This window comes from Apium graveolens, chromosome 5 (genome assembly GCF_009905375.1).
Source record: "Apium graveolens cultivar Ventura chromosome 5, ASM990537v1, whole genome shotgun sequence".
Classification (NCBI taxonomy): domain Eukaryota; kingdom Viridiplantae; phylum Streptophyta; class Magnoliopsida; order Apiales; family Apiaceae; genus Apium; species Apium graveolens.
This window is the reverse complement of record NC_133651.1, coordinates 15,314,038-15,329,025: the sequence shown is the minus strand read 5'-3', so window position 1 is coordinate 15,329,025 and position 14,988 is coordinate 15,314,038. Positions and strand designations below refer to the sequence as shown.

Below are 14,988 nucleotides of genomic sequence, written 5' to 3'. Positions count from 1 at the left end.
ATATGATTAATTAATATGTTAGTGGGGCATATGATTTTCATACCGGGTAGTAAAGTACAAACAAAAAAAAATAGACAAAAGCCTTAGCATTAGTACAAAGTATGATAATATTTTATTAGTTGTTGTCTGCGTGTTTATTCGAGGGGAGTAGTTTTGTACAGGTTAGTTATCAACATGCATATAACACATCATGTGTTTTCTTATTTCAATTTATAGTACATATGTGTGATTTTGATTTATTATTTATTTTATGTTTGTTTGATGTTGGTTTACTAAGTGTGTCAACAGGATCCAAAAAGATGTCAAAGCATGTATATTTGTTTTAAGTCATGTACAAATTAATGTCGAGAGGATTGTTGTAATATTTTATTACAATATTATTACTAGTGTTTTAATTAAATGTTATTGTTATATACATCTAGTTATATAAGTTGAATTTCTTGTCTGTTAAATCACATAAATTCCGTAATTAAATGTGAGATGGTTTCAGATATTGTGGTGATTGTTTTTTTTTCTTAATATTTTAATATTTAATTATTTGTCTACTAGAACACATGGTTATACATTAGTTTGATTTTATAATACTTTATATTTGGATTACGATCCTTATCTATTAATTACTATTTTATTTTTATTGTAATGTGAACTGATTAGTTTAATAAAGAATGTACACATGTGTTTAAGATTACTAAATCATACCCAGATGAATAGTTTTGTCTATTTAATTAGATAGTGGATCGTGCACTGGTGTTAAATATATATAAAGAATTTATATTAATAATAAATTATAAATTTGTTATTAGATCGGGGCTCGAAAATTTAGCGAGGGAGCGTTTGCGGATTTCGTTAGTATTATAGTTTACACTATTCAAGGTACGGATTCTATCCCCTTTTATTCAGCGCTACTCCTCTTGTCCATTATATATATTTGATTCATTCCGTTCTACTTTCTGTTCATTCTGTTAATATTTGCTTTGACCGTTTTAACTTTCAAAAATTATTTTAAAATTTGATTTTGAAAATTTAGATATCTGTTTACGCGGTTTTCAAAAATTATTTATGACACCCACCTGCTTTGGAAATTTGTATCATTTGTCTCAGGTGAGTTTTAAATTTTGCGAGAATATTTATTTTGAACCCTTACTGTGATTTAGGGTATACCGAGTTAACCAGTTGTAAGGGGTACTACAGCCATGTCATTGCGGCACCAGTGACATGACACTTCCGTGACAGTGTGATTGGTCACGGCGTATCCTTCTGTTAGCTCTTGGGAGGATCTTTTGCGCATTTGATATTTGTTTCAGGATATGTGGGTGCACCCAGAGTTTGATTTTTGATTTGATTTATGGTGACGTTGTATATGCCGTACACGTTATCCATTCTGTTGCACGCATTAGGTACCCTATAATGTGTGTATTTGTATCTGTTCTGATCTCGGTATGAAATATCCAAACCCCTCGTTGTTTCAGCCTTACTTATTTTAAAATTGTTGATTTATTATAAATTACAGATTATTTATTTCTGATCTCTTTGTTTTGTAAACTGTATTCCAAATCCGCACTGGGCATTTGGCTCATGCCGTATTCTTTTTCTGGCAGGTGCTTAGGGGGATCTGGGACTGTGTGATGGAGAGCTACCCCAATTCGTTGATTAGGATTTCAGAATTTTATCTTTAATTAGACTTAATTATTTATTTGTAGATTTCACATTTATATTATTGGTTTAGACTGTTTGGAGATTTAATATTATTTTGGAGATTTCGGTCTGTTTAATTATTGTTTAGAAATATATTAGTGCTCTGTTTGCAGGTTTTGGATTTTAAGTAATATCTCCCTTCTATTTAAAGAAGGGGGTGTTACAGAGATGGCATCAGAGCTTAGGTTCTTTTTTGTAGAAAGCCTACTTAGGTTGACCTGTGAGTTTGGGTAGACGATAGGATGAGTGTTCCATTTAATTTCGTTTCATTATGCTCTTTATCGTTTCATCTTGCTTCATCATTTTGAAATCTGTTTGTAATTGCTTCATCATATTTATTCTCGTAATCTTCATTCGTTCGCTATCTTATGTTGTAGATGCCTCATAGACGTGATCCTTTTCATATTTACCCCGCTCAACTTACTGAGATGATAGGGCAAGCAGTGGCTCAGGCTGTACAGCAGGCTTTGGCAAACCAAGAAAATCAGAATGGCGAGGAAAATCAGAATGGACAAGGAAATCAGAATGGCGATGGAAACCAGAATGGACAAGGAAATCAGAATGGCAATGGGAATCAGAATCAGAATGGTCAGGGCCATCAGCTGGAGCCGTTTGTATAGTTGGAGAGGTTTGTGAAGCAGAAACCATACTCTTTTAGTGCAGCACCGACTCCCATTGATGCTGAAAATTGGATTGTTCATCTCGAGAAGATTTTTGATGCACTGGGTTGTGATGAGATTCAGAAGGTCAGGTTAGCTGTGTATAAGTTGGAGGGGGATGCTCAAAGGTGGTGGAGAGGAGTGAAAGCTACTAAAGGGGAGCAGTATGCAGAGGCTTTGGAATGGCAGGGATTCAAGGAAGTATTCTATGAGCAGTACTTCTCTAATGCTGATAGGGAGGCTTATTTGAGGGAGTTTCATTCTATTATGCAGCACCAGGATGAGAACATTACTGATTATATGGCGAGGTTTATAAGGCTGGCTGGATTTGCTGGGACAGTTGCAGGGATTGCTGCGCAGCAGGCTGATAAATTTAAATGAGGGTTGAAGTCTCATCTGAGGGGTTCCATAATTTCTTTTAAATTTGATAATGTGGCAGAGGCGGCTGATGCAACAAAGGATGTTGAGAAAGACCGCATAGATTTCAGGACTTCTAGGTCTAACAGTGGTAGTAAGAGGACTAGGGATGATCAGGGTTTTGTACAGGGTAGACAGTTGTATGGAGGTCAGAATGGTCAGCAGGGACAGTGGCGTGAACAGAATCAGAATAGGGGTGGTCAGTCATTCCATGGCCGGAATCAGTATGTTGGTCAGAATCAGAATCAGCAGTTTTAACGACAGAAGCAGCCTAGGCAGTGGCAGAATCGTCAGCAGGGGCAGAGCCGTTACTCAGTATATGGGGGAAACCCCAATATGATTTCAGTGGCTCCTTGTGCTACATGTGGTGGACATCATCCAGGTAGAGCTTGTTACAGACAGACCGGAACTTGTTTCTTGTGTGGTAGCATGTCCCATAGGGCAAAGGATTGCACAGTGTCACGCAACCCTGGTGGAGGAGGAGCTGGCGGTTGTAGTGGCAGTGGAAGTCAGCAGAATCCTACAGCCAGAGTGTTTGCATTGACTGCAAATCAACCAACAGCTAATTCAGGTACCGTTTCAGGAACACTTCTTATTGGTAGACGTGATGCTTATGTGTTATTTGATACTGGTTCGACCCATTCTGTTGTGTCTTTATCATTTGTTCGTCATCTAGGCGTTGCACCTCCATTATTATATCCTCATATGTCTATTTCTACCCCGATGGGGAATTATGTTGTTATTTCTGATGTGTATCAAGAGTGTCCGATAGCTGTTGGAGATAGAAGTTGTAAGGTTAACTTGCTTCCCATGAAGATGCATGACTTTGACATTATTTTGGGCATGGACTGGTTGAGTGAACATCGTGCCACAATTGATTGTCAAGGAAAAAGGGTGATCTTTGGGGATGCAGATAAACCAGAATTTGTATACCAAGGGTCTCAGCCGAAGGGGGATGTTAAGTTAATTTCTGCTCTAAAGGCGAGTAAATTATTGTCTAAGGGCTGTGATGGCTACCTTGCTTTCGTGAAGGATACATCGAAGGATGAATCTCGCATCGAGGATTATCCAATTGTGAGGGAGTATGAAGATGTGTTCCCCGATGAGCTACCAGGTTTGCCACCACATAGAGAGGTGGAGTTTACTATTGAACTTGTTCCAGGTGTCGAGCCTATTTCTAAGGCGCCTTATCGAATGGTACCACTTGAGTTGCAAGAATTGAAGGAGCAGTTGCAAGAGTTGTTGGATAGAGGATTTATTAGGCCAAGTGTGTCTCATTGGGGCGCTCATGTGCTGTTTGTGAAGAAGAAGGATGGTTCCATGAGGTTGTGCATTGACTACAGGGAGTTGAATAAGCTGACTGTCAGAAACAGGTATCCTTTGCCACACACTGATGACTTGTTTGATCAGTTACAAGGGGCGAAGTACTTTTCGAAGATAGATTTGAGATCTGGTTACCATCAATTACGAGTTAGGGAGGAAGACATTCCGAAGACTGCATTTCGCACTCGTTATGGTCATTATGAGTTTCTTGTGATGTCCTTTGGGTTGACGAATGCACCAGCGGTATTTATGGATTTGATGAATCGGGTCTTTCATGATTATCTGGATAAATTCGTGGTGGTCTTCATCGATGATATCTTGATATACTCTAGGAGCAGAGAGGAGCATGAAGAGCATTTACGCACTTTACTTGAAATTTTGAGGGAGAGGAAGTTGTTTGCGAAATTTTCCAAGTGTGAATTCTGGTTGGAGGAAGTGGCATTCTTGGGGCATATTGTATTTGGTAGGGGCATTGAGTTGGATCCTGTGAAAGTCGAGGCTATTACTAATTGGCCCAGACCTAGGAATGTGACGGAGGTAAGGAGTTTCTTGGGTTTGGCAGGCTACTACATGCGTTTTGTGGAAGGTTTCTCTTCCATAGCTTTACCATTGACTCAACTAATGAGGAAGGGAATTAAGTTCGAGTGGAATGATGATCGTGAGAAGAGCTTTCAAGAGTTAAATAAGAGGTTGGTGTCAGCTTCAATACTTGTGTTGCCATCAGGGAGTGGAGGTTTTCAAGTGTATAGTGATGCTTCTAAGAGAGGATTGGGGTGTGTTCTTATGCAACATGGGAAAGTGATTTCTTACGCTTCTAGGCAGCTTAAACCATATGAGGTGAATTATCCTACCCATGACTTGGAGTTAGCAGCAGTGGTCTTTGCTTTGAAGATCTGGAGACACTATCTTTATGGAGAGACTTGTGACATCTTTACTGATCACAAGAGTCTCAAATACATCTTTACTCAGAAGGAGCTTAACATGAGGCAGCGGAGGTGGCTTGAACTTCTTAGGGATTATGATGCAAATATTCAGTACCATCCGGGGAAGGCGAATGTAGTGGTAGACGCTCTTAGTAGGAAGAGCTTGGGGAGTGTTGCATCTCTCATTACTCAGCCGCACCTTATTTCAGATTTGGAGCGCTTGGGTGTTGAGTTGTATGTTAGAGGATCAAGTGGTAGCATTGCAAATTTGAAAGTGGAACCGAATCTTGTTTCAAGGGTTAAAGAAGCTCAGAAGAGTGATACAGGTTTGGAAGCTATTAGATCTGAGGTGGCAGGTGGAAAGCAAACACAATTTCATGTCGATGATGAGGGTGTGATATGGTTGGGTAGTAAATTGTGTGTGCCCGCAGACCCGACGATTCGTGAGGAAATTTTGATGGAGGCTCATAGTTCTTCATTTTCTATTCATCCAGGTTCCACCAAGATGTATGGAGATTTAAAGAAGCATTTCTGGTGGAGTGGAATGAAGGGAGATATAGCAGAATTTGTGGGAAAATGTCTTACATGTCAACAAGTGAAGATAGACCATCAGAGGCCTAGTGGATTGTTGCAGCAGCTAGATATTCCAGTTTGGAAGTAGGAAAACATTACTATGGATTTTGTGACTCATTTGCCGAGGACTTTCAAGAAGAACGATGTCATATGGGTGGTGGTTGATAGACTCACTAAGTCCGCTCACTTCTTGCCTATTAGAGAGACTACTCCTGTTCATGAGTTGACAGAGATTTTTCAGCGAGATATTGTTAGACTGCATGGTGTGCCTGTGTCGATAGTTTCTGACAGAGATACGAGGTTTACATCGCGTTTTTGGAAGGGATTCCAGCAAGCTTGGGGTATGAGGCTCAATTTCAGTACAGCTTATCATCCGAAGACCGGTGGACAGTCAGAGAGGATGATTCAGACATTGGAGGATATGTTGAGGGCTTGCGCGTTAGAGTGGACAGGTGATTGGGATAAATATTTGTATCTTGTTGAGTTTGCGTACAATAATAGTTGGCACGCAAGTATTGGTATGCCACCATTTGAGGCTTTGTATGGTAGGAGGTGTAGGGCACCATCTTGTTGGGATGAGGTTGGTGATAGAGTCATCGAAGGGCCGGAGTTAGTTAGAATTACTAATGAGAAGGTAGAGAAAGTTAAAGAAAGTCTGAAGGAAGCTCGATCTCGTCAAAAGAGTTACGCGGACCAACATAGGAAGTTTGGGGGATTTGAGCCAGGTGATCATGTGTTCTTAAAGGTGTCGCCTTGTAAGGGTGTGAAGCATTTTGGTATGAAGGGAAAGCTTAGTCCGAGATATGTTGGCCCTTTTGACGTTATGGAGAAAGTAGGGGAAGTATCTTATAGAGTTGCGTTGCCACCACAACTATCTCATGTGCATAATGTGTTTCATGTGTCGGTTTTGAGGGGCTACAAATATCATCCATTACATGTAGTTCAGTATCCATTACATAAGATTAGAGAGGATCTTTCTTGTGAGGAGGAAGCTGAGGCTATCTTAGCTCGAGAGGAGCGAGTTTTGAGGAAGAACACCATTCCGTTTGTGAAAGTTTTGTGGAAAAATCATTCGGAAAGAGAGACTACTTGGGAATTAGAAGAATCAATTTGTGAGAAATATCCACATTTGTTCGATTCAGGTACGAGTTTTAGTTTCGTTTGATTCCGGGGACGGAATCCTTTTTAAGGGGGTATATATGTAATATCAGTAATTTCAGAGAATAATAATAATAATAATAATAATAATAATAATAATAATAATAATAATAATAATAATAATAATAAGTTTTGGATTTGATTTGGAATAAAAATAAGTTATAAAATATATTGATGGTTAAATTAGAAAAGGAAAATGAGTGATATTAGTATTTAGTTAATTAATAAAATTCTAATTCTAATAGTAATAATATATTTTGGACGATATATATATACAACATTCTGGTCATTATTTACTGAGTCTAATAATAAAACCCTAAGGTTGTGAGATCGGGGAGAGAGGAACAGAGGAGAAAAAAAACAGAGGCGCCTGGTTGATCTTTAGCTTGTTGGTTCACTCATTTTCTACCCGATATATCATCAAGAACAGGTACAATAATTAAGTAGCCAAGTTGCGTTGATTTAGAGTCTGTATGCTACTGTGATGAATTATATGATTAATTAATATGTTAGTGGGGCATATGATTTTCATACCGGGTAGTAAAGTACAAAAAAAAAATAGACAAAAGCCTTAGCATTAGTACAAAGTATGATAATATTTTATTAGTTGTTGTCTGCGTGTTTATTCGAGGGGAGTAGTTTTGTACAGGTTAGTTATCAACATGCATATAACACATCATGTGTTTTCTTATTTCAATTTATAGTACATATGTGTGATTTTGATTTATTATTTATTTTATGTTTGTTTGATGTTGGTTTACTAAGTGTGTCAACAGGATCCAAAAAGATGTCAAAGCATGTATATTTGTTTTAAGTCATGTACAAATTAATGTCGAGAGGATTGTTGTAATATTTTATTACAATATTATTACTAGTGTTTTAATTAAATGTTATTGTTATATACATCTGGTTATATAAGTTGAATTTCTTGTCTGTTAAATCACATAAAATTCGTAATTACATGTGAGATGGTTTCGGATATTGTGGTGATTGTTTTCTTTTAATATTTTAATATTTAATTGTTTGTCTACTAGAACACATGGTTATACATTAGTTTGATTTTATAATACTTTATATTTGGATTACGATCCTTATCTATTAATTACTATTTTATTTTTATTGTAATGTGAACTGATTAGTTTAATAAAGAATGTACACGTGTGTTTAAGATTACTAAATCATACCCGGATGAATAGTTTTGTCTATTTAATTAGATAGGGGATCGTGCACCGGTGTTAAATATATATAAAGAATTTATATTAATAATAAATTATAAATTTGTTATTAGATCGGGGCTCGAAAATTTAGCGAGAGAGCGTTTGCGGATTTCGTTAGTATTATAGTTTACGCTATTCAAGTTACGGATTCTATCCCCTTTTATTCAGCGCTACTCCTCTTGTCCATTATATTTATTTGATTCATTATGTTCTACTTTCTGTTCATTCCGTTAATATTTGCTTTGACCGTTTTAACTTCCGAAAATTATTTTAAAATTTGGTTTTGAAAATTTAGATATCTGTTTACGCGGTTTTCAAAAATTATTTATGACACCCACCTGCTTTGGAAATTTATATCATTTGTCTCAGGTGAGTTTTAAATTTTGCGAGAATATTTATTTTGAACCCTTAGTGTGATTTAGGGTATACCGAGTTGATCAGCTGTAGGGGTACTACATCCATGTCATTGCGGCACCGGTGGCATGACACTTCCGTGACAGTGTGATTGGTCACGGCGTATCCTTCTGTTAGCTTTTGGGAGGAGTTTTTGCGCATTTAATATTTGTTTCAGGATACGTGGTTGCACCCAGAGTTTGATTTTTGATTTGATTTATGGTGACGTTGTATATGCCGTACACGTTATCCATTCTGTTGCACGCATTAGGTACCCTATAATGTGTGTATTTGTATCTGTTCTGATCTCGGTATGAAATATCCAAACCCCTCGTTGTTTCAGCCTTACTTATTTTAAAATTGTTGATTTATTATAAATTACAGATTATTTATTTCTGATCTCTTTGTTTTGTAAGCTGTATTCCAAATCCGTACTGGGCATTAGGCTCATGTCGTATTCTTTTTCTGGCAGGTGCTTAGGGGGATCTGGGACTGTGTGATGGAGAGCTACCCCAATTCGTTAATTAAGATTTCAGAATTTTATCTTTAATTAGACTTAATTATTTATTTGCAGATTTCACATTTATATTATTGGTTTAGACTGTTTGGAGATTTAATATTATTTTGAAGATTTCGGTCTGTTTAATTATTGTTTAGAAATATATTAGTGCTCTATTTGCAGGTTTTGGATTTTAAGTAATATTTCCATTCTATTTAAAGAAGGGGGTGTTACATGATAGCAGTGTCATTATTAAATTATACTACATTGAGTTGCTATATGTGATTCTTACCGTTACGGTTCCCAATTCCCAACCGCTGTGGCCTATGTAAAATCTAATTTCCATGGAGTTAAATCAAGTAGTATTCCTGAAACGGACCATCATAATATGTACTCCGCACAGAAGCCCAGAACATGAAGGGAGTTTTCTTAATAAATTTGTCTGACTTGAACTGACCTGACACTGCAACTTTTCACCTGACGGTCCAGTGTCCTGTCATGTTCGTGTCATTTCCAACACCACTCTTCTAAAGCCTTTCTTCCCAATCCAATTCTATGACAACTCTCTGACCCCCCAAATCCTTTACTTCATTTCTTGCCCTGCGAGACACAGATATATTTATATATATCTAGTACATTTACAGAGAGATTTGTCAGAGAGAGGAGGGAGAGAGACAGAGAGAGACTTGTTACTTTTAATTTCATCGCATTTCACTCAGCTGTCCCGAAACACACAATCTCAGTTTCGAAACAAATCCCAATGCACCCCGAATCAAACGGTTGTTGTTACTTTAAACAGTCACCACCACCACCCCGTGACTGATGATCACCAGGAACAGACAATACATAATATAGATAACCTAAATCCAGGTATTATTAAATCTGAACAGATCAAGTTAGGGAGAGGCAAAACTGAGCAAATATTATACATCAGATAGATATAGCTACTGTCATGTAGGAATGGCTTATTATGGATAGCTAATCTCTGAATCCTTAAAGTAAAAACGTATAAATAATGCAGTACACTGGAAGCTGGGCTAGATTTAAGCTCTGCATCAGACGAGAATAAATATTAGGGGAATAGGCTTTTGCGTACACTTCAAAATAAATAAATACTACACTATAACCCTGCCATTTAGATGGAATCTTACAGGTTCCCAGTAGTGTCACTTTACAATTATTGCTCTTTTTATTACTCATAAATTGTACACTAGTACAATTTTTCAGAATTTTAGCCCATTGCTTGGTTCATCATTGCCGAGTGGAATAGTGGCTTCCTAATACAATGAGTGCAGACATTTTTTATACTATGTACTATGTAGTAGTATATGTACTGAGATTTTTCGCATTTTTTCTAGCCATATAGGCATATAGATATAGTACAAGAATTTTAAAGGACTAGGCACCATGGAAGTCTCCATAAATTAGTGATAAAGTTGATTAGCATTGCTTCAAGGAACTAGTGAACTACCTACCATATGAGAATTTGTATTCTTATTTCTTAACATGAAATTATGCTATGATATGTAGCAGTTTCGGCCCATTTTGCAAAATTATACTAATCAACTTCTATTGAGCTACTTGGTTAACAAAAATCTGAGTTTCGCGGTAGGAATCGACGTCTACTATAAGGGGTGCATAAAGGTCAAAACCCGGATCGGACTGATCCAGTTCGGACCGAAAAACTGTTTCTTTTCAGAATTAAAGACCGAAGACCAGACTGGTTCTATTCCGTTTAAACCGGACCGGACCGGAAGAACCGGATTGGACCGGACCGATTTAGTTAATATTTATATTAAAAAATATTTATATAATTTATTTTAATTTTCTTTCAAATTTATATACATTAAAAAGTTTGTTACTTTGTACATCAAAAATTTTTTAAAAGTAAGTACATATTTTATTATTTTAAAAATAAATATTAATTTTTTAAGTGTATGAATATCAATATTCTATCACATAAAATACGAAATTTAGTAATTTAAAGTATAGTATCGATCTATTTTTTTATATTAATTTATTATCTATTAATTTGTATCAATGAAATATGATATAGATGAATGTTTAATATTTATGTATGATCTTATAAGACTAAAGTAAAGTTAAAATGATTATATATACGAATTCATGTACATTCAAGTATGGACCTATTTTTTCAGGTCACCGAAAATCGGATTTTTTTAGTTATAAGGACCGGGGACCGAACCGGATATATTCGATACGGTCCAGGTCTTGGACCGGTAGATCGGTCCGATCCGGGTTACAGGTCCAGACTGAAATTATGTGCGGCGCGGCGCTAGCGCTATTTATAACAGTGATTGGTGATTAGAAAAATGAAATTTTATGTTATTCAGTATTCTACGTGATAAAATATACAAATAAAAGAATAATATAATTTTAAAAATTTGGAATAAAACAATATTTGTTTGATTGGGTTTATTATACGATATCGACATTCCGGGAAGAATGGAGTTAAATTATTGGATTCTCAAACATTTTGAAACGAGAAGTGTTATTCACACATTTCATCTTTATCAAAATTTCAAAATTTAGTAGTACTAGGAAGGAGGGGGTTTGTGCCCTGGGGTCAAACGACAAGAAAGAAACTAAAATGAGTAATAATATTTGTCCCACTGAAGGCAGGCAAGTAGCAATTCAATTGGGGGATGCTCCATGTTTGTTGTTACTGTAACAATAATTAGTTGTGGGTTGTGATGATGAGTTTCAAGATGTGGAGCGGCTCCGATCGATTTTAGATCCCCATGTGCTGCCAACAAACTCATCATCTTCTCTCCCATTCTATATTGGGTCAGCGACCACGCGATTCCCAAAAGACTCTATTCTTATCGAGTATTACAACTTTCTACTTTTTCAATCGAATTTTTCATTTTGAATTCAATTATGTGTGCTAGCTTTATATATATATACGAGTGGTAGCATGCATGCGTATATATCATTACATTGCATCCTCTATGTCTTTCATTCAAATTTCTGTGTTTCAAATTGCCAGAGATCATTACGTCAAAAGAGTAGTTATTTGGTTCATGGTAAATGATAATCAAAACTTTTAAATTAAAAATCGGAATGTTAAATTTAAGTGATACCGTTTAGATCAATAATTTAGTAGCGTGTAACGAGAGAATCACATATTTTAGCTAATAAATAAAACTAGGTCAAACTTTTTAGAATTCCCTTACATTATCATTAATACTCATTTCCGTCATACTTAATTTTATGATTTTCGTTTCTCATATTATGATGCATCGAGACAATTAACCCTCATTTTTATTATACTCTATTTTGTCATTCTCGTTTCTCATATCACGATGGCCCGCCTAGTGGTTATAAACAACTCCAAATAAGTACTAACACAAATTTTTCTTGCGGTGCTAAGAAAAATATATGAGTACTAATTTAGGCAGGGAAAGAAAACAAAAGGATAACGATGAGAAACAGAAAAGCAACAAAAATAAAAAAGAAGGTGGCCCTGGGGGCCTTGTACTACTGAATGGTGGTGTCTGTATTACCTACTTCCCGTGCCTACATATTTTATAACCCAATTTAGTAATCCTCAGTAGGGTTCAGATGCACTGCTAATAGTTCTTGCCGTATATAAAAACTCCGATTTGTGATTGTGAGGTTCATGTTACATGCAAATTGCTATCAATGCACATGCCCCCGCCCGTTTTCTCATCTTCATCAACTTATCAATATCTCCTGCAATCTTTTTTACCCCCTTTAAAGTTGCTTCATCCTGTTTACTTACTTTTATACAAGGATATATCATATCATATATATGCTAGTAATATACTCCCTTTTCTACGCGCCTAAGCACCAAGTGGAGGTGAGTAACATCTATATCTGATAATTATGCACAAAAATATTAGAATTAGATGGAGTGGAGACACTGTTGTAGCTCTCACACAGAATATTTTTGCACAAAATATTAATCACAATTTGATCTGGTCGAGATCTTGGTTTCACTAAAAAAGTTTGAGAAGTTCGATTTCTAGCGTGTAAGTGAGTTTAACTAAAAAAACGATTAGTTCCCTTATACTAACTGATGTGATTAATTGCTCGAAAGGACCATCGTTCTTGGTTTGACAAAAGTTCACTTTCAATTTACAAAACTCGATCAAATATGTGAAACTTCAGTACATATGATATTACTATATCATAAACCATAGTGAATTATTCATATACATATCATTCGAACGTACATTCGTACAGCAAGTAGCTAGTAGCACAGAGAGACATTGAAGCTAAACCATGTTCAAAGAACCTTAATCACAAGTTGATGAATATATTATATATAACTGCAGTACAGCACTACTAAATACTATTAGAGTTTGTCTAGTGTGTGCCCATAGACACATAACAGAAAAACGATACTATTACTCATAATTAATTAGCTACTAACAGCAGCCGCAGTGGCGGCAGTATTAACAGAAAACATAGAGTTCCAAATCTCAGCAAACGCCTGAACAATAACACCATGATGTTGTCTTGAATTCAAGCTCAGAAAACACTGCAACAGCTGCTCCAGCTCTTTCTCCTCAAACATCTCCTTCTCCAAAATCATATCACTCATCGATCTCTTAAAATCCTCGTATGGGTCCACAGACTTCTTCACCACCGCAAAGCTCTCCTTCACCTTCCCTTCCACCGCACACGGTATCAGTTTCCTGAACACCGACAGCCTCGCCGGTGACTCACTTCCCGAGGACAACGTCACGCTACACCTCGACGATGACGTCATCGCCTCTAGGGATTTTTTCTTTTTAGGTTTTTTGTGACGGGTGGGCTTCTCGCGGATAGTTTTGAGCTGAGGGTTGTACTCGGTGGATGAGTCGTCAGTTGAGAAGCTTCTAGAAGATGAGGAGACTAGGGTTTCAGTTTCTTCGGGGGAGAAGCTTCTAGAAGATGACACTAGGGTTTCTGTTTCAGCTGATGATGTACTAATACGTGTGTGTTTGAGTGTCGTTTTCTTCCTTCTACGACGTCGTTTTTTGTGTGTTGGCGGTGGGAGGAGAGTTGGGGCCAGTATGTCGGTGTCGTCGGAGTCGCCGCCGGAGACGGAGGAGTTGTAGATTTTCTGACGAGGTGATTCGTCGTCGTTTTGGAAAGTCACGTTCCATTCTTGGGGATTGTTTTGCCAGTGGAAGTCGAGGGGTTTGGCGGTGGTTTCATCGTCGGAATAGTTGTCGAAGTTGGAAGAACAGCGGCAGAGTAAGGCGGAGGAGAGGCGGCGCTTGAAGGTGGAGAGACGACGGCGTTTGGATGGTTGTGGGAGGGTGTTTGAGGTAGGAGGGGAGTGTTTGGCTCTGAAGACGCGAGTTAGACGTAGTCTGAAATATTTGGCCATTATGAAGAGTGAGAGTTGAGAGAGCAGAAATTATATAGAGCTAGCTATATATGCACAACAATGTACCTATTTTTCGAGATTTGCAAAAATGGAGGATTTATATGGAGAAATATTTAGAAACGTAGTCTATGACTATGCTCTTTTCTTTTTCTTTTTCCTTTTTTTTGTTTTCGAACATGCTATTTGAATTTCGATTTGACTGTGTCAGGTTATTTGGGTTATGTTTACTCCAATTCTTTTGGAAATATTGATTTAATTTAACTTATTTTTTTTTACGAATAGTGATTGTACTTCCTTAATCTGTACATTTAATTAATTCACATGCCTTTGGAATTCATCAAGGTAGAAAAGAAATCAAGTTAAGAACTTGCAAGTTGTATCCTGTAGATGCTCAAAGTTTTCATGAATTTATATACTTATACCAAGTTCACGCTTATGAGATGTTTATTAATGTTTTAAATGAGATGCAAGTTATATTTCTTGAAAAAACAAAGTTCATACACAGTTTATTTTCTATTTTTTTTAATTAATAAAGATGTATAATTTTGTTTAAATGATACGGAGATGGGGGAGGAAACTAATTAATTACAATAAAAAATTAGTTGGCATAAAGTTGTGGTGAATTAGAAATCCTCATAGATAAAATGAGCGTTTTAAAATGTAAATAAAGAAATTTTGAATTCAAGAATCATAGGTTGCATGTATTTATTCTATTAAAAAAAATTTTGTAGCATACATTTCAGTATAAATATTGTTGGATTTGTAA

General features: G+C 36.6%; 2 protein-coding genes across 2 annotated transcripts; one reads left to right on the top strand and one right to left on the bottom strand.

Annotated features, from left to right (window-relative positions):
* Positions 1-3,107: 3,107 nt before the first annotated feature.
* Positions 3,108-6,745, top strand: LOC141659849 (uncharacterized). Its single transcript, XM_074466775.1, has 5 exons — positions 3,108-4,066; positions 4,427-4,771; positions 5,315-5,524; positions 5,792-6,028; positions 6,733-6,745. The coding sequence occupies exons 1-5, from the start codon at positions 3,108-3,110 to the stop codon at positions 6,743-6,745; spliced, it is 1,764 nt and encodes a 587-aa protein (XP_074322876.1).
* Positions 6,746-13,129: 6,384 nt separating this feature from the next.
* Positions 13,130-14,287, bottom strand: LOC141659667 (uncharacterized). The gene has a single exon (XM_074466593.1). The coding sequence runs from the start codon at positions 14,220-14,222 to the stop codon at positions 13,266-13,268; it is 957 nt and encodes a 318-aa protein (XP_074322694.1). The 5' UTR covers positions 14,223-14,287; the 3' UTR covers positions 13,130-13,265.
* Positions 14,288-14,988: the final 701 nt, after the last annotated feature.

Coding starts and splice junctions, on each gene's coding strand:
- LOC141659849 (XM_074466775.1), top strand. CDS start 3,108: ATGATTTCAGTGGCTCCTTGTGCTACATGTGGTGGACATCATCCAGGT. Junction 4,772..5,314: donor CGTGAGAAGAGCTTTCAAGA/GTTAAATAAGAG, acceptor TCTTGTTTCAAG/GGTTAAAGAAGCTCAGAAGA. Junction 5,525..5,791: donor CATCCAGGTTCCACCAAGAT/GTATGGAGATTT, acceptor CTTGCCTATTAG/AGAGACTACTCCTGTTCATG.
- LOC141659667 (XM_074466593.1), bottom strand. CDS start 14,222: ATGGCCAAATATTTCAGACTACGTCTAACTCGCGTCTTCAGAGCCAAA.